At 33.2% G+C, this 24,965-nt stretch overlaps 1 protein-coding gene across 1 annotated transcript in view; it reads left to right on the forward strand.

The window, feature by feature from the left end:
• The window catches only part of HLCS (holocarboxylase synthetase), a 171,943-nt gene that overhangs the window by 54,820 nt on the left and 92,158 nt on the right, over positions 1-24,965 (forward strand). The window contains exon 6 of the mRNA XM_059466154.1: positions 13,894-14,165. Coding sequence (XP_059322137.1) covers positions 13,894-14,165 — 272 coding nt within the window. The remainder of the gene's footprint in view (positions 1-13,893; positions 14,166-24,965) is intronic.

Below are 24,965 nucleotides of genomic sequence, written 5' to 3' on the forward strand. Positions count from 1 at the left end.
GTTCAGGCACAATATTTTAATCCCAATATTGAGTGTTCAGTTACAATATTTTATTCCAAATTTAGAGTGTGCTGGTACAATATTTTAATCCCAGTATTGAGTGTTCAGGTACAATATTTTAATCCCAATACTGAGTGTTCAGTTACAATATTTTATTCCAAATTTTGAGTGTGCAGGTACAGTATTTTAATCCCAACATTGAGTGTTCAGGTACAATATTTAATCCCAATATTGAGTGTTCAGATACAGTATTTTAATCCAAATATTGAGTGTACAATATTTTAATCCTAATGTTGAGTGTTCAAATACAATATTTTAATCTAAATATTGAGTGTTCAGGTACAATATTTAAATCTCAGTATTGGTTGTACAGGTATAATATTTTAATCCCAATATTGAGTGTTCAGTTACAATATTTTATTCCAAATTTTGAGTGTGCAGGTACAATAGTTTAATCCCAACATTGAGTGGTCAGGTACAATATTTAATCCCAATATTGAGTGTTCAGATACAGTATTTTAATCCAAATATTGAGTGTACAATATTTTAATCCCAACATTGAGTGTTCAGATACAATATTTTAATCCCAGTATTGAGTGTTCAGGTACAATATTTAAATCTCAGTATTGGTTGTACAGGTATAATATTTTAATCCCAATATTGAGTGTTCAGATACAGTATTTGAATCCAAATATTGAGTGTACAATATTTTAATCCCAATATTGAGTGTTCAGTTACAATATTTTATTCCAAATTTTGAATGTGCAGGTACAATATTTTAATCCCAATATTGAGTGTACAGGCACAATATTTTAATCCAAATATTGAGTGTTCAGTTACAATATTTTATTCCAAATTTTGAGTGTGCAGGTACAGTATTTTAATCCCAACATTGAGTGTTCAGGTACAATATTTAATCCCAATATTGAGTGTTCATATAGCGTATTTTAATCCAAATATTGAGTGTACAATATTTTAATCCCAATATTGAGTGTTCAGATACAATATTTTAATCCCAATATTGAGTGTTCAGGCACAATATTTTAATCCCAATATTGAGTGTTCAGGCACAATATTTTAATCCCAATATTGAGTGTTCAGATACAATATTTTAATCCCAATATTGAGTGTTCAGGCACAATATTTTAATCCCAATATTGAGTGTTCAGATACAATATTTTAATCCCAGTATTGAGTGTTCAGATACAATATTTTAATCCCAACATTGAGTGTTCAGAGACAGTATTTCAATCCAAATATTGAGTGTACAATATTTTAATCCCAAAAAATATTATCCTCTCCTGGAGGACAATAAAATCTTTATTTATGAAGTTCTTCAGGCCCTGGGGAAGGCAGGCGGGGCACAAATGGGGTTTTTTTAAAAGGTATTTACCCAGTGAACAAAAACACCACTGGTGAAAATAATGGCCTGAAATTAATTGTAAGCAGTTCATATGAAAGGGGTTTTTCTAAAAACCTCCCAAAAACTGGGTTAATTTGGGTGCTTTGTGTATTTGCAGGTTCTGAACGTGGTGTAAAAGAGGATTTTGTGTTTAAAAGTTGTGTTTGTTCCCTTTGTTGCCGTTGTTAGAAAATCCCTCCCCAAGGTGGCACCTCCTGGAGTCTGGGTGTGAATGTGCAGTTTGGGGATGTTATTCAGTATTAATGACATCAGCATTGAAAGGATTTTTATTTTTATTTCCGTTTTTATTTTGATTTATTTTCATTATTTTAATTATTTCATCATTGTTGTCTAATGGTATCCAATACCCGCTCTTCATCCTTCCCACTTCCCCTGTGATCGCCGCCAGATGATTTTCCTCATTTCTCTAAATCAAATTTTTGCGTCTTTTTTTTTTTTCCCCTCTCGTTTCTTCAAAGTTTTCCTGCAGCAAAAGTCATTGCACTTTGTTTTTAAAAGAAAATAATGCATTTTAATGAAAGATTGAGGTAGTAAACTGAATATATAATATTTTACCAAACCTCATTAAAAGGTGGGGTTTGAAATGAATAAGGACAGTCATAACATGATTTTTCCTGCATATTATGAGTATTTACACTAAGCAAATATATTTATATGATATGATATTTATATATTTTATATATATATATATATATAAAATAAATATCTATATATAAATATATTGAGATATATATATTTTATATATTTATATCTTTTTGGTCATGTTAAATACGGTTTCTGTTGGATCCAAGAGACGCTCTCCAGTGATTAATGAATTAATTAATTTTAATTTAACACCTTCAAGGCTGTTGAGCAGAGCTGTGTAAGACAAGGAGCACGCGGAGATATTTTTGTCTGTAAATGTGTGAATTTTTATATTTCAAGCTGAACTCAAAGGAGACCCCTCCATTTAAACATTTCCTTTCCTATCAGTGCTACCAGAGAATCCAGAGGGATGAAATTTATACATTTGAGTTGTGTGATGTTCCTTTGGGAGCAGCAATTCTGGGAAAAAAATCAGATTTTAGTCCTATTGGAGGTGTGATGGCTGGTTTTGCTTCAGAGACAGGCTCCTCGAAAAATTGGGTGCTTTGTGCTGTGTGATCCTCACTTGCTTGTAGTTGAAAAAAGGGAGCATAAATATAAAAATATAAAAATAAATATATATGTGTGTACAAATATGCATATATAAAATATATATTTATTTATAAATATATTCATATAATTTTATATAAAATATATTTATATCTATATTTATATTTATATATTTTTCTATTTATATATTTATATATAAATATATAAATATATAAATGCATTTATTTATAAATATATAAATATAAGTATATAAATATATAAATATATAAATATATAAATATATAAATATACAAATATATAAATATATAAATATATAAATATATGGTTTTGTGTCTGTGTGTATGTATATATACATACACACATGCATATCTATCTATCTATCTATCTATCTATCTATCTATCTATCTATATTTTTAAAAAATTAAATTTAGTCACTCCATCAGCTGATAAACCATGAATCAGTCCATCAGCTGGAAACTTCTCAAAATTAAAGATAGTTAATTGAAAAATCGTAAGATTTTATACAAATGAAGGCAAAAAAATGGTTTTAAATCATGTTCTGTGTCTCCACAAAGTGAATATTTGGCCTCGCCTCACAAGCATAGATAAAGTACAATATTTAATCCCAATATTGAGTGTGCAGGTACAATATTTAATCCCAATATTGAGAGTTCAATTACAATATTTTATTTCAAATTTTGAGTGTGCAGGTACAATATTTTAATCCCAACATTGAGTGGTCAGGTACAATATTTTAATCCCAATATTGAGTGTTCAGGTACAATATTTAATCCCAATATTGAGTGTACAATATTTTAATCCCAATACTCACTGTATAGGTACAGTGTTTTAATCTCAATATCGAGTGTCCTGTTCCAATATTTTATTCCCAATATTGAGTGTGCAGGTACAATATTTAATCCCAATATTGAGTGTTCAGATACAGTATTTTAATCCAAATATCGAGTGTACAATATTTTAATTCCAATATTTAGTGTACAGGTACAGTATTTTAATCCATTACTGAGTGTTCAGGCACAATATTTTAATTCAAATATTGAGTGTACAATATTTTAATCCCAATATTAAGAGTTCAGTTACAATATTTTAACCTCCACATTGAGTGTTCAGGTACAATATTTAATCTCATTATTGAGTGTACAATATTTTAATCCCAATATTGAGTGTACAATATTTTAATCCAAATATTGCGTGTTCTGGTACAATATTTCATTCCCAATATTGAGTGTGCAGCTACAATATTTTAATCCCAATATTGAGTGTTCAGGTACAATATTTTAATCTTAATATTGAGTGTTCAGGTACAATATTTAATCCCAATATTGAGTGTGCAGGTACAATATTTTAATCTTAATATCGAGTGTCCTGTTACAATATTTTATTCCCAATATTGAGTGTTCAGGTACAATATTTTAATCCCAATATTGAGAGATCAATTACAATATTTTATTCCAAATTTTGAGTGTGCAGGTACAATATTTTAATCCCAACATTGAGTGGTCAGGTACAGTATTTTAATCCATTACTGAGTGTTCAGGCACAGTATTTTAATTCAGATATTGAGTGTACAATATTTTAATCCCAATATTGAGTGTACAGATACAATATTTTAACCCCCATATTGAGAGTTCAGTTACAATATTTTAACCCCGACATTGAGTGTTCAGGTACAATATTTAATCTCATTATTGAGTGTACAATATTTTAATCCCAATATTGAGTGTACAATATTTTAATCCAAATATTGAGTGTTCTGGTACAATATTTCATTCCCAATATTGAGTGTACAGCTACAATATTTTAATCCCAATATTGAGTGTTCAGGTACGATATTTAATCCCAATATTGAGTGTACAGTAATTTAATCCCAATATTGACTGTATAGGCACAGTGTTTTAATCTCAATATCGAGCGTCGTGTTCCAATATTTTATTCCCAATATTGAGTGTTCAGGTACAATATTTTAATCCCAATATTGGGTGTACAGGTATAATATTTTAATCCCATTATGAGTGTAGAGGTGCAATATTTTAATGCCAGTATTGAGTGTGCAGTGGCAATATTTTAATCTAAATACTGAGTGTACAATATTTTAATCCTAAAACCGAGTGTTCAGTTACAATATTTTAATCCCAGTATTGAACGCACATGTACAGTATTTTAATCCCAATGTTGAGTATCCAATAATTCAATCCCAATATTGAGTTTTCAGGTACAATATTTTAATCCAGATATTCATTGTACAATTTTTTAATCCCAATATCGAGTGTTCAGTTACAATATTTAATCCCAATATAGAGTGTGCAGGTACAATATTTTAATCCCAATATTGAGAGATCAATTACAATATTTTATTCCAAATTTTGAGTGTGCAGGTACAATATTTTAATCCAAACATTGAGTGGTCAGGTACAGTATTTTAATCCCAGTATTGAGTGTACAATATTTTAATCCCAATATTTAGTGTACAGGTACAGTATTTTAATCCATTACTGAGTGTTCAGGCACAGTATTTTAATTCAGATATTGAGTGTACAATATTTTAATCCCAATATTGAGTGTTCAGGTACAATATTTAATCTCATTATTGAGTGTACAATATTTTAATCCCAATATTGAGTGTACAATATTTTAATCTAAATATTGAGTGTTCTGGTACAATATTTCATTCCCAATATTGAGTGTACAGGCACAATATTTTAATCCCAATATTGAGTGTTCAGTTACAGTATTTTAATCCAAATATTGAGTGTTCAGCTACCATATTTTAATCCCAATATTGAGTGTTCAGGTACAATATTTTAATCCAAATACTGAGTTTTCAGGTACAATATTTTATTCCAAATATTGTGTATACAAGTACAATATTTTAACCCAAATATTGAGTGTACAGGTACAATATTTTAATCCCAATATTGAGTGTAGAATATTTTAACTCCAATATTGAGTGTACAATATTTTAATCCCAACATTGAGTGTACAATATTTTAATCCCAATATTGAGTGTACAGCTACAATATTTTAATCCAAATACTGAGTGTTCAGGTAGAAGATTTTATTCCAAATATTGTCTATACAAGTACAATATTTTAACCCCAATATTGAGTGTTCAGTTACAATATTTTGACCCCAATATTGAGTGCATAATATTTTAATCCCAATATTGAGTGTACAGGTACAATAATTTAACCCCAATATTGAGTGTACAATATTTAACCCCAATATTGAGTGTAGAATATTTTAACCCCAATATTGAGTGTGCAGTTTTAATATTTTAACCCCAATATTGAGTGTTCAGTTACAATATTTTAACCCCAATATTGAGGGTACAGTTACAATATTTTAACCCCAATATTGAGGGTACAAGGTTTTAACCCCAATATTGAGTGTGCATGTATAATATTTTAATCCCAATATTGAGTGTACAATATTTAACCCCAATATTGAGTGTAGAATATTTTAACCCCAATATTGAGTGTACAGGTATAATATTTTAACCGCAATATTGAGTGTACAATATTTTGACCCCAATATTGAGTACACAATATTTTAATCCCAATATTGAGTGTACAATATTTAACCCCAATATTGAGTGTAGAATATTTTAACCCCAATATTGAGTGTACAGGTACAATATTTTAATCCCAATATTGAGTGCACAATATTTTTCCCAATATTGAGTGTACAGGTTGAACATCACGGTTCAGATCTCTCCTTTTCCCTCCCAGGAGAGCAGGGAGCTGATGGAAAATCTTTCTTTTATGGCATTGCATTTTGAGATTTCCTTTTGTTTCGCCTCCCTGCTTTTGATAGGAACCAAATTATGGAATTTACTAGGAACCAAATGAATTTAGGCTGAATTTAGGCTGTGGGTGAATTTTTTTCCCAACAAAGAATTCCATGGATGGGGAGTTTCAGGTGGGAAAGAGCAGCTCCCAGATCTGCCCAGCTAAATTGCATTTATATTTCAGAAATGGTGATGTGCACGAACGTGCGGATAAAAATAAAAACCCACATCCAAATCCCGTCTGCATAAAGAGATTGTGAGAATAAATTCCTGCGTTTGGGGTTGTGTTTAACCACTGTAGGGTGTGCTCAGTGCAGGGCTCCCATCGTTCCACAGAGCCCAGGTGCAAAAAAACCTTCTCACCAGCAGCTGTAATGTTGTGTTGTTTTTGGTGTAATTTTGTGTTGTTTTTTTTTTTTGTGTAATTTTTTTGTTATTTTTTGTGTAATTTTGGTGTTGGTTTTTTTTTGTGTAATTTTTGTGGTTTCTTTTGGTGTAATTTTTGTGTTGTGTTGTTTGTTGTGTAATTTTTGTGTTATTTTTTGTGTAATTTTGGTGTTGTTTTTGGTGTAATTTTGTGTTGTTTTTTGTGTAATTTTGTGTTACTTTTGGTGTAATTTTTGTGTTCTTTTTGTGTAATTTTTGTGTTGTTTTTGGTGTAATTTTTGTGTTGTTTTTAGTGTAATTTTTGTGTTGTTTTTTGTGTACTTTTTGTGTTATTTTTTGTGTAATTTTGTGCTGTTTTTGGTGTAATTTTTGTGTTGTTTTTGGTGTAATTTTGTGTTGTTTTTTTGTGTAATTTTGTGTTGGTTTTTTGTGTAATTTTGTGGTTTTTTTGTGTAATTTTTGTGTTACTTTTTGTGTAATTTTTGTGTTGTGTTGTTTGTTGTGTAATTTTTGTGTTATTTTTTGTGTAATTTTGTGTTGTTTTTGGTGTAATTTTTGTGTTGTTTTTGGTGTAATTTTTGTGTTGTTTTTTGTGTAATTTTTGTGTTATTTTTTATGTAATTTTGGTGTTGTTTTTGGTGTAATTTTGTGTTGTTTTTGTGTAATTTTTGTGTTGTTTTTGGTGTAATTTTGTGTTGGTTTTGGTGTAATTTTTGTGTTGTTTTTTGTGTTATTTTTTGTGTTATTTTTTGTGTAATTTTGTGTTGTTTTTGGTGTAATTTTGGTGTTGTTTTTGGTGTAATTTTGTGTTGTTTTTGGTGTAATTTTGTGTTGTTTTTGGTGTAATTTTTGTGTTGTTTTTTGTGTAATTTTTGTGTTGTTTTTTGGTGTAATTTTGTGTTGTTTTTGTGTAATTTTTGTGTTGTTTTTAGTGTAATTTTTGTGTTGTTTTTTGTGTAATTTTTGGTGTAATTTTTGTGTTGTTTTTTGTGTAATTTTTGTGTTATTTTTTGTGTAATTTTTGTGCTGTTTTTTGTGTAATTTTGTGTTGTTTTCTGTGTAATTTTGTGTTATTTTTGTGTAATTTCTGTGTTTTGTGTTATTTTGTGCTGCAGCAGAGAGGGCTCCAGATGAGCTGGGTTTTGTCTCCCTCTTCCCTCCTTGTTCAGTCTCAGCCTCTAAGCGAGCCCTGGGGAAAAGTGAAAATTAATGATGATGGAATGAAAAGGAATTTCCAACAGCAAAAGCAAACTTGTGTTATGGAGCGTTTCTGAGCAAACCCTCGAAATCACAGAAAGCAGATGTGGAAATAAATAAAATACGGTTTTTACCCTTCTTCTTTGTGTTAAATTAGCACAGTTTGTGCTGATGAGAAGCTGAGGGGCTGCAGGGTGCAGTGGCTGAACTTTGTATTTTTTTCTATTTCTTTCTTTGCATTTTGTGTTGGTGCAGCGCTTTTCTGCTTTTGGCGATTTTTCTTTTAGAATCCATTAAAATTACGTCAAATTTGCATTAAATTACATTAAAATTACATTAATTTTTTTTTTTTGCCATTTAAAATAGTTTGTATTTCTGGGAATTTTGGGAATTGCTGTCGTCTGCATCTCCCTTCCTGCTCAGAGCTCTTCATTCAGTGCCACTCTCAGCCTGAAAAATCAGAATTTCCCAATCTCTCCTTGGTTCTCTTTATAAGATTTCACTTGAGCTTTGGATAAATAATAATTTCAATAAATTTTGGAGAATTTATTAATGAGAGGTGTTGGGTAGTTTCTGCTTTTGGTGACTTTTTTTTTTAATAATGCATTGAAATTACATTTTTTACTACTTAAAATACAGGTAGAAACATTTCCTTCGTATAAATATTAAACTCGTAGATGAGTTTAACATTTATGTAATAAATAAATATTAACAAAACAATGTTTCAATTAGCACAGTTTGAAGCTGAGGGGCTGCAGGGTGCAGTGGCTGAACTTTGTATTTTTTTCTATTTCTTTCTTTGCATTTTGTGTTGGTGCAGCGCTTTTCTGCTTTTGGTGATTTTTCTTTTAGAATCCATTAAAATCCCATTTTTCCCCAGCTCCTCTCGTGGCAGTGGCCACCAGGGGCTGCTGCAGAACGGCCGATGCTGCTGGACCAGGAGAATTTGGGAATTCCAAATTCTGCATTTTGGGCTGAAATCGCCCAGTTCTGACAGGGTCGTGTTCCTGTTTGTGGACTTGGAGCAGAAATTAACCCTGAAATTCAATTAAATTTGCATATAACTTCATTTCATTATACAATAATGTCATTTTTTTTCTGTGCCACTTGTGGCATGTTCAGCATCCCTGTTCCTGCAGCTTTGTACGAAGGAAATTCTTACAGTAAAAATTAATTTTTCTGCTGTGACCAGTACCTGAAACTTGGTTAAACACCCAAACCCATATTTTTTGGGAATTTAGTAGGAATTTTCTTAAGAATTTGTTAGGAATCATCTTAGGAATCTGTTTCCATATTTTCTTAGGAATTTGTAAAAATCCCCCTCCTTGATGATGTGTTTATATTTCTGATCAGCTCAGTGAGCACATGGACATTATGGGGGAAATTAACTTGAGGATTACACACACAGAACAATTCTTAAATGCTTCGGGATGTGGTAGAAGCACTGAAAATAAGGAGTTTGCCTAAAATCTGTGGGGAAAAATCACTTTAAATAATACACTCAGGAGAGTAAATTGTTGGAATATTTGCAATAATGGAACAGCACACAGAAATAGCTGCTGGTTTGTTCTTTACAGAAAATATTCTGTGGCAAAACCACGTCATAATTGTTATTTATTTACGGTGTCATCACACTTTAATCACCTTTAATTTGTAACTTGATTTCTGTCAGACTGCAAACCCAGCCTTAGGTGAGTTAATTCTTGGTGAGTTAAACCCAGATTTTACTTTGGGTGAGTTAAAATTCTGTTTCTGTAAAATTCTGTAACTTTTATAGAGATTAAATTAACTTTTAGGAGATTAAATGACTTAATTTCTGTCAGACTGTAAACCCAGCCTTAGGTGAGTTAATTCTTGGTGAGTTTTTACTTTGGGTGAGTTAAAATTCTGTTTCTGTAAAATTCTGTAATTTTAGAGGGATTCAATTAATTTTTAGGAGATTAAATGACTTAATTTCTGTCAGACTGCAAACCCAGCCTTAGGTGAGTTAATTCTGGGAGAGTTAAACCCAGATTTTACTTTGGGTGAGTTAAAATTCTGTTTCTGTAAAATTCTGTGATTTTGATAGAGATTAAATTAACTTTTAGGAGATCAAATGACTTAATTTCTGTCAGAGTGTAAACCCACACTGAGGTGAGTTAATTCTTGGTGAGTTTTTACTTTGGGTGAGTTAAAATTCTGTTTTGTAAAATTCTGTAACTTTTATAGAGATTAAATTAACTTTTAGGAGATCAAATGACTTAATTTCTGTCAGACTGCAAACCCAGCCTTAGGTGAGTGAATTCTGGGAGAGTTAAACCCATTTTTAACTCTGGGCGAGTTAAAATTCTGTTTCTGTAAAATTCTGTAAATTTTTAGAGAGAATAAATTAATTTTTAGGGGATTAAATGACTTAATTTCTGTCAGACTGCAAACCCAGCCTTAGGAGAGTTAATTCTGGGAGAGTTAAACCCATTTTTAACTCTGGGCGAGTTAAAATTCTGTTTCTGTGTGTAAGATTTGCACATCCAGCGCTGCTGAGTGGATTTCTGTGTTTGGAAAGCAGTAGGGAAACACTCTCTGATTACACAGAGTTTTTCCATGTTCTCCCTGACAGAAATGAAAGCTGGAATTTCTCCAAATATCAGTTACAGCCCGTCAGTTACTGTGGGTATATAAAACAAGTGGGATAATGTGTAAGGAATTTATTTATTCTGTCAAAGCTCTGAGTGAAGGTGCAAGTCAAAAGAAATGCCCACGAAACCTTTAATCAGCATCACATCATCATTTATGATGCAGAGCAAAAAATCAAAAAAAGTGGGGGGGAAGGAAATATTTAAAGATATTTTATCCAAGAGTTTGGACAGAAAATATTAAGAGGGGGCTTTAGGAAAGCAAGATATGAGGAGAAATTTCTCTGTGAATAAAATTTAGCTGCTGAGTCCCTCTTAGTGTTGGGGCTTGAAAATAAATGTTTGACAGAATTTGGGGGAAATTATTCTTTTCTTTGTGTCGTGTTGCGCAGGGCTGAGAGCACAGGCTGTGAAATCTGAGAGCAGGTCGTTTCTGAGGGTGGAAATCCAGATACAGCAGTGGTGGCAGTGAGGGGTGTGGGTTTGGGTTGGACATTTTTGTTTAAGAATCACATCGCATCCTCTTGGAAATCTGAGGGCAAGCATCACTCGTGCCTTATTTCCAGTCCAATCGAAGCCACAATTTTTTGTGGTTTTGTTTGTCACATAAAAGACAACTTCAACTGTCTGAAATTTAAGCAGCAAAATGCCCCAGAATTTGTGTTTGTGGCTGTTGCTAAGCAAGATATGAGGAGAAATTTCTCTGTGAATAAAATTTAGCTGCTGAGTCCCTCTTAGTGTTGGGGCTTGAAACTAAATGTTTGACAGAATTTGGGGAAAATTATTCTTTTCTTTGTGTCATGTTGCGCAGGGATGACAGCACAGGCTGTGAAATCTGAGAGCAGGTCGTTTCTGAGGGTGGAAATCCAGATACAGCAGTGGTGGCAATGAGGGGTGTGGGTTTGGGTTGGACATTTTTGTTTAAGAATCACATCGCATCCTCTTGGAAATCTGAGGGCAAGCATCACTCGTGCCTTATTTCCAGTCCAATCGAAGCCACAATTTTTTGTGGTTTCGTTTGTCACATAAAAGACAACTTCAACTGTCTGAAATTTAAGCAGCAAAATGCCCCAGAATTTGTGTTTGTGGCTGTTGCTAAAGTTGTGGCAAACATGTCATATCAAACCTCTCAAAGCAGAATTTATCTCCAGAAAGGGTGAGTGTGGAGCACTTGGTGCAGGGTGTCACTACAGGGATACTCACAGTAGTAAATCTCCCTTAGCTGAAGGTGTGACCTGCTTTAGCAGATACTCCACTGAGAAATCACTAAATGGTTTTTTAAACTGCTGGTTTAGCCTTCAGATTGGGTCTTAGTTGTGGGAAATGGATTTGTAGGGAATTTTTCAAGTTTGACAGGAGGCTCACACAGTTTGTGCAAACCCTGAGACAAGAAATGCTGACTGAGAAATGCCCTGGAACGGGACAGACATTGCTGAGAGAGAAATGGAGCTGGCAACAAGTTTCAAAGATGGTTTTGTAAAAAAGACTGGACAGCTTGGGGAAATAGAACTGTGAAAGGTGAATTGTGGGACCCATGAAGGGTAATTTTAGATGTTTGGTTTAAGGCATTTACAGCAAGGTGTGGCTAAAGCTGATAGACCAAGAAACACTTCTAGTGCATTGTAATTAGGAAATAATTAGCTTTTGATTGTGAATTATAGCATCTGTATTGTCTCACCCTTCTCATGATTCTGAAAATGGAATAAAAGTTTTTAAAACACCTCTCAGCTGCCCCATCTCTGGGTCGGGAAAGGCAATTTTCTGAAAGTTACCAATGTGCTGATCATTTTGGAAGACGTTGCAAAGACGGAGCAAGCAGCTCTTCCTCATGACTGCGTTTCCAGATACACCTGGTGCTGCTCAGCACTGGGATTATTCTGCTCGGGAATTTTATAGAATAATAATAATAATAATCTCCACTGAAGTCTGATACCTACTCCCTTGGTCTTCATCCCTCACTACATTTTCCTATTACATATTTTGTGTCTTAGATGAGAAGGCTCAATCCAAATTTTATATATTATATATTATATATTATATATTATATATTATATATTATATATTATATATTATATATTATATATTATATATTATATATTATATATTATATACATTATATATATTATATATATTATATATTATATAGTATATAGTATATAGTATATTGTATATTGTATATTGTATATTGTATATTGTATCTATTATATTGTATCTATTATATTGTATATTGTATATTGTATATTGTATATTGTATATTGTATATTGTATATATATTGGTTTTGATGATATATAAAATACTGAGCCATAAAGGATGGGGAAAGCTGGAAACTGGACATGAAGTAAAGAACTTTATGTTCACAGAATATTAACTGGTAATGTATAAAATCTTGAACCATAAAGGGTGAGGGAAGCTGGAAACTGGACGTGAAGTTAAGAACTTTATATTCACAGAATATTAATTGATAACATACAAAATACTGAACCATAAAGGGTGAGGGAAGCTGGAAACTGGATGTGAAGTTAAGAACTTTATATTCACAGGATATTAATTGATAATATATAAAATACTGAAATATATATATAAAATACTAAATATATAATATATAATACTAAATATATAATATATAATGTGTAATATATAACATATAACATATAATGTGTAATATATAACATATAATATATAATGTGTAATATATAACATATAACATATAACATATAACATATAATATATAATATATAATATACAATATATATTATATATTATATATTATATATTATATATTATATATTATATATTATATATTATATATATAATGTGTAATATATAATGTGTAATATATAATGTGTAATATGTAATATATAATATATAATATATAATATATAATATATAATATATAATATATAATATATAATATATAATATATAATATATAATATATAATATATAATATATAATATATAATACATAATACATAATATATAATATATAATATTATCACATCCTTAGTGCCGGACTAAAGGGTTTTCTCCAGCAGAGGACCTCAGCATGGTGAGAAACCTGCCAGATGCAGGTGAATGTGTGCACTCCATGCCTCAGGGTGTAGGAAGAGGGCTGCAAACCCTGCCACAGGGAAAAATTAAACTTAATTAATCTTCAAAAGAGCGTGGTCTCTACTCTAGGACAGCGTCACGTACGAGCAACATAACTTTGTTTTTGAAGAGGAAAAATTTTGTTTCGGTGTAGGAGATTGCTTGAATAAAAACGTTTTTGGAAGAATGTTGGCGTGTCCTCACATGGGGTGATCTTTCTAATCTTGTCACCCTTTCCCACAGGAAATCCATCTTGCTTTCCTGAAGTGGCTGGAGGGGAACGTGGACGCTGAGGGGCTGAGGGCTTCCAGCAAGGTGTCCCTGAAGTTCGTTCCATCCCGTGAGGCCAAGGTGGAGGTGGCCCCGTCCCTGGTGCCCGTCATCACGGAGATGGGGAGCTTCTCCTCAGAGCACTTCAGCCTCCACGCCTACCAGCAGCATCTCCACACCAAGAAGCTGGGCAAGATCCTTCTCTTCACCGAGGTGACCACGAGCACCATGAATCTTCTGGATGGGTAAGATGGGCACCCAGGGCATCCTGGGTTGATTTTCTGATGGGGAATTCTTGATTGTGGTGACGCACAATGCTCAGAGGGAAGCTGGGCATGAAGTGGAGGACTTTGGAATTCATGATTGTGGTAACATGCAATGCTTAGAGAGAAACTGGTCACAAAGTAAAGAACTTTATGTTCACAGGATATTAATTGATAATATATAAAATACTGAGCCGTAAAGAGTGGGGAAAGCTGGAAACTGGACATGAAGTGGAGAACTTTATGTTAATTGATAATATATAAAATACTGAGCCATAAAGAGTGGAGAAAGCTGGAAACTGGACATGAAGTGGAGAACTTTATGTTAATTGATAATATATAAAATACTGAGCCATAAAGAGTGGAGAAAGCTGGAAACTGGACACAAAGTCCAGTTTATGTTCACATGATATTAATTGATACTATGAGAAATACTGAGCCATAAAGCGTGGGGAAGCTGGAAACTGGACATGAAGTAAAGAACTTTATGTTCATGGGGTATTAATTGATAATACATAAAATACTGAGCCATAAAGAGTGGAGAAAGCTGGAAACTGGACATGAAGTGGAGAACTTTATGTTAATTGATAATATATAAAATACTGAGCCATAAAGAGTGGGGAAAGCTGGAAACTGGACACAAAGTCCAGTTTATGTTCACATGATATTAATTGATAATATAAAAAATACTGAGCCATAAAGCGTGGGGAAGCTGGAAACTGGACATGAAGTTAAGAACTTTATATTCACAGAATATTAATTGATAATATATAAAATACTGAGCCATAAAGGGTGGGAAAAGCTGGAAACTGGACATGAAGTTGAGGAATTTATGTTAATTGATAATATATAAAATACTGAGCCATAAAGAATGGAGAAAGCTGGAAACTGGACATGAAGTAAAGAATTTTATGTTCACAGGATAGTAATTGATAATATATAAAATACTGAGCCATAAAGGGTGGGGAAAGCTGGAAACTGGACATGAAGTAAAGACCTTTATCTTCATGGGGTATTAATTGAGAATATATAAAATACTGAGCCATAAAGAGTGGAGAAAGCTGGAAACTGGACACAAAGTTCAGTTTATGTTCACAGGATATTAATTGATAATATAAAAAATACTGAGCCTTTATAAAGGGTGGGGAAAGCTGTAAATTGGACATGAAGTAAAGAACTTTATGTTCACAGGATACTAATTGATAATATATAAAATACTGAAATATATATATAAAATACTAAATATATAATAATATAATATAAAAATAATGTATATAAAATACTACTAATAATATTTATATATAATATAATATATAAAATACTAAAATACATAAAGGGTGGGGAAAGCTGGAAACTGGACATGAAGTTGAGAAATTTATGTTAATTGATAATATATAAAATACTGAGCCATAAAGAGTGGAGAAAGCTGGAAACTGGACACAAAGTTCAGTTTATGTTCACAGGATATTAATTGATAATATAAAAAATACTGAGCCTTTATAAAGGGTGGGGAAAGCTGTAAATTGGACATGAAGTAAAGAACTTTATGTTCACAGGATACTAATTGATAATATATAAAATACTGAAATATATATATAAAATACTAAATATATAATAATATAATATAAAAATAATATATATAAAATACTACTAATAATATTTATATATAATATAATATATAAAATACTAAAATACATAAAGGGTGGGGAAAGCTGGAAACTGGACATGAAGTGGAGAACTTTATGTTCACAGGATAGTAATTGATAATATATAAAATACTGAAATATATATATAAAATACTAAATATATAATAATATAATATAAAAATAATATATTATATATAAAATACTACTAATAATATTTATATATAATATAATATATAAAATACTAAAATACATAAAGGGTGGGGAAAGCTGGAAACTGGACATGAAGTAGAGAACTTTATGTTCACAGGATAGTAATTGATAATATATAAAATACTGAAATATATATATAAAATACTAAATCTACAATAATATAAAAATAATATATTATATAATCTATAAAATACTAATACTAATATTTATATATAATATATAAATATACCACTAATTATATATAATTATATAATATACTACTAATAATATTTATATATAATATAATATTATTATAATATATAATATGTAAAATACTAAAATACATAAAGGGTGGGGAAAGCTGGAAACTGGACATGAAGTAAAGAACTTTATGTTCACGGGGTATTAATTGATAATATATAAAATACTGAACCATAAAGGGTGAGGAAAGTTGAGTGGGACTCAACTTATTGCTTGGTAGTGGATTTTAATCTGTATTCCTCTAAACATCACCATAAGAAAATTTGATTTAATAAATATTCATGTTTAGGAGATTAAATACATTCTCTAGTGCACATTACTATCTCAGCCTTTTACTCGAGAGGACTGATACCAAGCAGGTTGTACCTCTAATTTTAACCCTTTGTTTCCTCCCATTTCTTTTGCTGAATATTTCCCTAAAATGCTCTTTAGTGCTTGGTTTGTGCTTTTAAAACAGGATTAGGGCTGTGCCAGAGGCTCTTCCATCATCACCCAGATGAGCCTGGTGAATGAGCTGTGGGACACCTCAGGGAAGGTTCTTCACGAGAGCTGAAATGGGATTAAGGGATAGGAAAATCACAGTTAGTAAATCTCAGCCTGGAGTCTGTGTGCAGAGGCTGCACTGTTGCGTTTAGTGGAAATTTGGTGGGAAAAAAATCTCTCTTGGGGAAGTTGTTGCTCCTCAGGACACAAACTCCAAGCCTGCAGCTGTAAATTCTTGTGCCAGCTAGGTTTGAATATCAGGGTAAATTTACCTGCAGAGATTGCAGATGATTTTTACAGGTGAAAAACAACCTCAGGAATTTTGTTTGGGATTTTTTTCTTTAATCTAAATTAAATTGTCCTGAGTGTTGTTGTCACTGAAGAGTTAACCAACAACAATGGCTTCAGTTCTCAGCCTGAGAGCCTAAATTGCAATTTATGGACAAATACAAATTTCAGTTCCAAACCATTCCCTGCGTGTTCAAACATCCACACATTAAACAAAAAGTTGCTGTTTGATTTTGCCAATCCTCTCCCCCAGATTGAATCCTGCAGCTGATTTTGCAGAGATAGAGACTTGCCAGTTTGATAAGAGGCCATGGAGAATTATTTTATAGAAATTCAGTAATTTGTAGCATTTGCTGCTTCATTTTTAGTGCTCACAGCATGGTCAGCCCACAGGGTTGGAAGGAGGATTGTGAAGAAATTGGTGATAATTAATAAAAATAAATCAAGAGCTTTCTTCCCCCAGTTTGTTTTGGTAAAATGAAGTGTTTAATTGAGAGTTTTGGGATTTGATTTGGATCAAGCTAAACAGAATCTGACCAATTTATGAATGATTAATTATCAAGGCAAGGGAGATAAGAGAAGTGGTCCTGATTTTTCAGATATGTTTGAAAGTTGGTTTTTTATATTAAGTAATCCAAATACAATGAAGTGCTCACAGATGTAGGTCTTCAAGATTTCCCTCATCATGATGAGGGTTAAATAGTGAATTTTCAGGTAAGTTGTGAGCTACAAATCCTGACTCTACATATCTGAGGCTTAAATAGTGAATTTTCAGGTAAGTTGTAAACTACAAGTTACATATCTACATATGTTATGATAGGAAAATGGTCCTAGGCAGATCATAATTTGAATTATTAATTTAGTAATAATCTATCTTAAATTTAACTTCCAGAAGGACTTTTATTAAGTTAAAATAATTGCCTTAGGTATTATGGTTGGTACTGTAAATGCTCTGTTATCATGGGTAATGGAATAATGTAATCCTTGTGATTTGCAGTTCATTGAAGAACCCTGAGATTTAAATGATAGCATTTCATAAATCCCTAGAAATTGATGCAAAAATCAGGTGATTTTTATTGAGGGAAAAAGTTGTCAGGTTTTTAAGGTGCTTCCAAAGGAACCAGTATGAATTTGTTAGGAAAAGTGTGTGGTGCTTGTGTCTAATGCCAGTTCTGAATGAGAAGAAAATACATTTCAGGAAAAAATAATTCTCTTTGCTTGAAGAAAAAAATAGTTACTCTTTGATCATTCAGGATTTCCAGAAAAATGTTGCAAGGCTTTCTTTATGTAATCAGGCATTGCATGAAGGACTCTGTTAGAATCTCCTAAATTTGATTCTCTCAGATTTTACCAAGCTTTGATGGTTTAAAATACACAGACACCTCAAGAACTTAATGAATGGGATTTGTTGTAAGTTATTTAATTAGTAGATTGTAAAAAAATTTCAGCATTTAACATCTGTTGATTTGCATTGTCTCATACCTCTCCCACCAACTGGATGCCAACATTTTATTTCCCTTTTCCAAATTAGGATCTCCCAAATTTATCTCAAATTTTACCAAGTTTTGACGGTTAACAATATGCAGACACCTCAAGAACTTAATGAATGGGATTTGTTGTAAACTGTTTAATTAGTAGATTATCCAAAAAGTTCAGCATTTAAATTCTGTCGCTTCGCTTTTTCTCATACCTCTCCCACCAATTGGATGCCAAACTTTTATTTCCCTTTTCCAAATTAGGGTCTCTCAAATTTTACCAAGTTTTGATGGTTAAAAACATACAGACACCTCAAGAACTTAATGAATGGGATTTGTTATAAATTGTTGAATTAGTAAATTATCAAAAAAATTCAGCATTTAACTTCTGTCGATTTGGATTTTCTCATATCTCTCCCATCAACTGGATGTCGAACTTTTATCTCCCTTTTCCAAATTAGGGTCTCCCAAATTTATCTCAAATTTCACCAAGTTTTGGTAGTTAAAAATATGCAGACACCTCAAGAAGTTAATGAATGGGATTTGTTGTATTAGATTATCCAAAAAATTCAGCATTTAACTTCTGTCACTTCGCATTTTTTCATACCTCTCCTACCAACTTTAGATGCCAAACTTTTATTTCTCTTTTCCAAATTAGGGTCTCTCAAATTTTACCAAGTTTTGATGGTTAAAAACATACAGACACCTCAAGAACTTAATGAATGAGATTTGTTATAAATTGTTGAATTAGTAAATTATCAAAAAAATTCAACATTTAACTTCTGCGGCTTTAGATTTTCTCATACCTTTCCTACCAGCTGGATGCCAAACTTCTATTTCCCTTTTCCAAAGTAGGGTCTCCCAAATTTGTCTCAAATTTTACCAAGTTTTGTTGGTTAAAAATATACAGACACCTCAAGAAGTTAATGAATGGGATTTATTTATCCAAAAAATTCAGCATTTAACTTCTGCCACTTCAGATTTTCTCATACCTTTCCTACCAGCTCGATGCCAAACTTTTATTTCCCTTTTCCACATTAGGGGCTCCCAAATTTGTCTCAAATTTTGCCAAGTTTTGATAGCTTAAAATAGTTTAAAATATACAGACACTTCAAGAACTTAACGAATGCAATTTGTTGTAAATTGTTTAATTAGTAGATTATAAAAAAAATTCAGCGTTTCACTTCTGCCGCTTCGCATTTTCTCATACTTCCGTACCGACTGGATGCCAAACTTTTATTTCCCTTTTCCAAATTAGGGGCTCCCAAATTTGTCTCAAATTTTACCAAGTTTTGATAGTTTAAAATGTACAGACACTTCAAGAACTTAATGAATGTGATTTGTTGTAAATTGTTTAATTAGCAGATTATAAAAAAAAATTCAGCGTTTAACTTCTGCCACTTCAGATTTTCTCATACCTTTCCTACCAGCTGGATGCCAAACTTCTATTTCCCTTTTCCAAATTAGGGGCTCCCAAATTTGTCTCAAATTTTACCAAGTTTTGTTGGTTAAAAATATACAGACACTTCAAGAACTTAACGAATGCGATTTGTTGTAAATTGTTTAATTAGCAGATTATTAAAAAAAATTCAGCGTTTCACTTCTGCCGCTTCGCATTTTCTCATACTTCCGTACCGACTGGATGCCGAACTTTCATCTCCCTTTTCCACCTCCCCAAATTTCCATAAATCCCCCAAAAAAACGAAGAGATGGAAGGGGGAAAAGGGGGCTGGAATTAATTTAATGGCTGAGCAGGCTCACAGTGGAGAAACAGCCGGAGCCTAATAGGGGCCTTTGTCTGCATTTCCACCCTGGCTGGGAACGTGCCAGTCAAAAGTCAGGCAGGAGGAACAGGTGGGAACCATTAGAGCTGTCATAAAGTTTGAAAAATTGATTCTGGAGGCTGAGGGAATAGATTGGACTTGACAGTGTTGTCCTAAAGATTCTAAGGGAAAGTTGTGTTGTTTAATTTGGGGTCCCTTGATTGTTCATTAGCTCTCCAGATGGTTGGTGGCTGGGGAGCTTGGTGCTCACTGTGCTGTCCCTGGTCTGTGTTTGTGCGTCCTGAGGTCACAGCAAAGGGGGAATTCACCTGTAGGTACCCAAAATTTAATGGCACCGGCCTAGTTGTCAAATAAAAATTCCTAAAAATGTCACATGTTGTTTTAAATTATCAATATTCATTCTGTGATTTCACGTTCAAAGTCCTTTCAGGCTATTTTGTAAAGCACTGCAACTTTCATTTCTCAAACTGAAATTTCAAACCCTCCCCAAACATTGTTTTTTTTTCTCTGGTTGGAAATTCTTTCTGTGATTTTCAGAAACCTTTTCTTGCCAAATGTTCGCCCTAATGCCACCTGAGCAGGTTAACCCTGCCAGAAACAGTTCCACCTTCTGTGGCTCCTCAGAGCATCCCTGGCAGGGCAGGTTTTAAAATAAAACCATTGTTTTTGAGGCTGCTGTAGTGATACAAGTGTTACATTATAGACCTATAATATATATATGTAGTGTATGTGTACATTATACACTTACTACACTCACAAGGCTTGAGATTAACAAAGAAATATTTCTATTTCTAATATTTCTGCACACCCTAATTGGCTGGAATGGTTTCACGAGCATTTCACTAAAATTAAATTAATGAGATAGAAATTTCAGTTTTGTTCTTTATCTTAAATCGTGTTTCAGTGTTTTAGTTGGCAGAAAATTTAATTTACACATGACTAAGCCAGCCTGGGATATATTCTGTATGAAATGCCATCATGGATCCCTTTTCCCCAGTATTTAGGAAGCACAAAGTGCCATTGTTAGGGAAAGTTTGACACAAAAGTGGTGAATTTTAGTGGAAGTGAAATGTGGGCTGAGGTTCCTTTCGTAACTGCTGAATAGGATATTTAAATAAAATGTCAGTTGAGAATAAACAATTTCCAAACAACTACAAGCTTTGCAGAAGAAAATCCTTTCTATCATTGGTGTCCTTTTACTTTTCTAGATTCAAACTGCTGAATTTTGGAAAGCTGAACTGCAGCTCTAATTTTGGGAAGTGGGCATGAAGACTTACTTTATTTGAAAACTCTTGGTTTAGTTGGATTGAAATATGGATGATGCAGACGCAGGTCTGAGTTAAGGAAAAGCAGTGTGTAATTGAAGGAGATGGGAACGGCACAGAGATTGACAAACTGTGTTAGGAACTGGGGGTTTTTAATTTGGTTTTCAAGTCCTTGTGATGTTTTACTCTGTGATTAGTTATTCCTTGCACCTTGGTGATGCCCCTTACTTTCCATTGAAACCGTATTTTAAAACAGCTGAGTGACTTTTATGAGCTTTAAGACCCAAAGCATTCCATGGTTCCATGATAATCTTTGTATTTTAGTGTGCTGACATTCTCTCAGTGCATTTTTAGCCTGCTAAAAATGAGTGTTTTGTCACAAACATTAGCAGTTTTATAAATTAACCCCCTCCACCCTCATCCCTCAGGAATTTTGGTTGGGGAGTTGGAGAATACCATGTTGGGCAGGAAGAATTCTTTGCAGGAAAGTTGCCTTTCTCTCAGGAAATAGGAAATTTGAATAGGAAATTATAAAACCATGTGCTGTTCAGTAGGATAGATGCATTTTAACACTGTATATCTTCTATACTCAATCTTTCCTGCAAAAATATTTTGTCAGTTTGAATATCGAGGTCACAATAGTTCATATTGCCTTTAAAAACTCAGATCTCTTGATTTTGTGAAACTGTAGGATGGGATGGGAATGCTGTGCTTGAATAATGTCTTACTTATAATCCAAAGTTTGGTACTAAGATTTTATATTCTTAGATATAGGAGTGTAATTTCATATTGCTTCATAATTTACGTCACTTTCATTACTAACTTTTAAGCTTCCATTTCCTAATTTATTTGCATGGTTGAAGGATTTTTATCCTCAAAACAAAAAAAGCTGGTGCATTAAATAACTGCTGCTGTGCTTTTCTTCCTTAAGGGTGTTTTTTTATAGGCAATGTTTTGTGCCTTCCTTTGGTGCTAAAGACCAGCTCAAATAGCAGAGTAAAGTTTGTTTCTCTAAATCAAATAAAATTAAGTTCAATTAGATAGGTTTTTTTGCTAATTTAGTGTTAAATGTATAATATTTCATACTTTATTGTGCCATTCATTTATGGGCAGTGATTTGCACCAGCCCATAAAAACCCAAAAAAGTGCTGGAAGAAGCTCAGCCTGATAACAAAAGATCATGTAGGAATTTTGGAATTTTTGTGAATTCCCATAAAAAAGTGCTGGAAGAAGCTCATAAAAACCCAAAAAAGTGCTGGAAGAAGCTCAGCCTGATAACAAAAGATCATGCAGGAATTTTGGAATTTTTGTGACACAGCCAAGAGTCTGTTCCTTCCCTGGAAGAATTGGGAGGTTTTTGGCACTGATTTGGTCCTGTGCCCCTCCCAGACTCTTCCCTGCCATACCATTTTCCAGGACATGTTTGCTGAAAGATTTCTCTATTGGGATTTGGCGTCTCCTTTGCGTCACTTTCCCCTGATTTTCTCTCCACCTGTCGTGCACCGTTTGTGCACAATCAGGTCCCTATTTTCCTGTCACGCACCTTGTGTGCCTGATTTGCCATGGAACTGAAGGGCAAAATGTGCCCTTCTTTCTGTTTTTGTTGTTGTGTAAAATCAGTGGATTTTCCTCCTGTTAAAGGAGTGGGCCCCTGCTTGCAGTGCAGAGGGAGGTTTGGCATTCCCAGTGGGAATTGAGTCATAAAATAAAGATTCCCGTTTGGCAGAGCAATTAACCCGTGCTGAACTCCGCTGGGAGATTGGGTTTCCCTGCTGCTGGAAGTTCCTGAACAATGCCCATTGTCACAGGGACACCGGCACAGCCCGAGCAGCCTGCAATCTGAGGGGAATGTTCTTTAAATCTGGGGGAAATATTCTTTAAATCTGGGGGGAAATGTTCTTTAAATTTGGGGGGAATTGCTCTTTAAATCTGAGGGGAATTTTTCTTAAATTCTGAGGGGAATGTTCCTTAAATTTTTTAGGCAAATCGATCCTTGGAGTCTGAGGGGAATCATTCCTTAAATCTGAGGGAAATTTTTCTTTAAATTTAAGGGGAATCTTTCTTTAAATCTGATGGGAATAATTCCTTAAATCTGAGGGGACTCTTTCTTTACATCTGAGAGGAATTGTTCCTTACATCTGAGGGGAAATATTCTTTAAATCTGAGGGGACTGTTCCTTAAATTTAAGGGGAGTTGTTCCTTGGAATCTAAGGGGAATCATTCCTTAAATCTGGGGGGAATTGTTCTTTAAATCTGAGTTGAATTATCCTTAAAATCTGGGAGGAACTGTTCTTTAAATCAGAGGGGAATCATTCCTTGAATCTGAGGGGAATTGTTCTTTAAATCTGGGGGGAATTGTTCTTTAAATCTGAGGGGAATCGTTCCTTAAATCTGAGTGGAATCCTTCTTAAATTTAAGGGAAATCTTTCTTTAAATCTGATGGGAATGATTCCTTAAATCTGTGGGGGATCTTTCATTAAATCTGGGGGGATTCATTCTTTAAATCTGAGGGGAATTGTTCTTCAAATCTGAGGGGAATTTTTGCTTAAATCTGAGGGGAGTTGTTCTTTAAATCTAAAGGGAAGCATTCCTTAAATCTGAGTGGAATTGTTCTTGAAATCTGAGGGGAATAATTTCTTAAATTTGGGGGAATCATTCTTTAAATCTGAGCCGAAATATTCATTAAATTTAAGGGGAATCGTTCCTTAAATATGAGGTGAATCTTTCTTTAAATCTGAGAGGAATTATTTCTTTAATTTGAGGGGAATCATTCTTTAAATCAGAGGGAAATCATTGCTTAAATCTGAGTGGAATGGTTCTTTAAATCTAAAGAGAATAGTTCCTTAAATTTGAGTGGAATCATTCCTTAAATGTGAGGGGAATCTTTTTTTAAATCTGAGGGGAGTAGTTCCTTAAATCTGAGGGGAATTGTTCTTTAAATTTGAGGGAAATCATTCCTGAAATTTGAGGGGAACCCTTCCTTAAATTTGAGGGGAATCATTCCTTTAATCTGAGCAGAATAATTCCTTAAATCTGAGGGGAATTGTTCTTTAAATCTGAGGGGACTCATTTAATAAATCTGAGAGGAATAATTCCTTAAATCTGAGGGGAATAATTTATTAAGTCTGAGTGGAATAATTCCTTAAATCTGAGGGAAACCCTGGCAGGCTTCACAGCTAAAACAAGAGTGAAGGAATGGTCATGGCAGGGTTTCAGTCACATTTTGCTGGTTTGTTTTACACGGTGCTGTTTTCATGCCCACATTTGAAACCAGGAATTTGGTAATAAAGTGAAAAAATTGAATGCTGGAGTTTCAAATCATTGCAGCTTTTTGAAGAGGAGGATTAGCTTGAAGCATATGATCCATGTAGCTGAATACAATATGCCGTAA

Source organism: Ammospiza nelsoni, chromosome 2 (genome assembly GCF_027579445.1).
Source record: "Ammospiza nelsoni isolate bAmmNel1 chromosome 2, bAmmNel1.pri, whole genome shotgun sequence".
NCBI lineage: Eukaryota > Metazoa > Chordata > Aves > Passeriformes > Passerellidae > Ammospiza > Ammospiza nelsoni.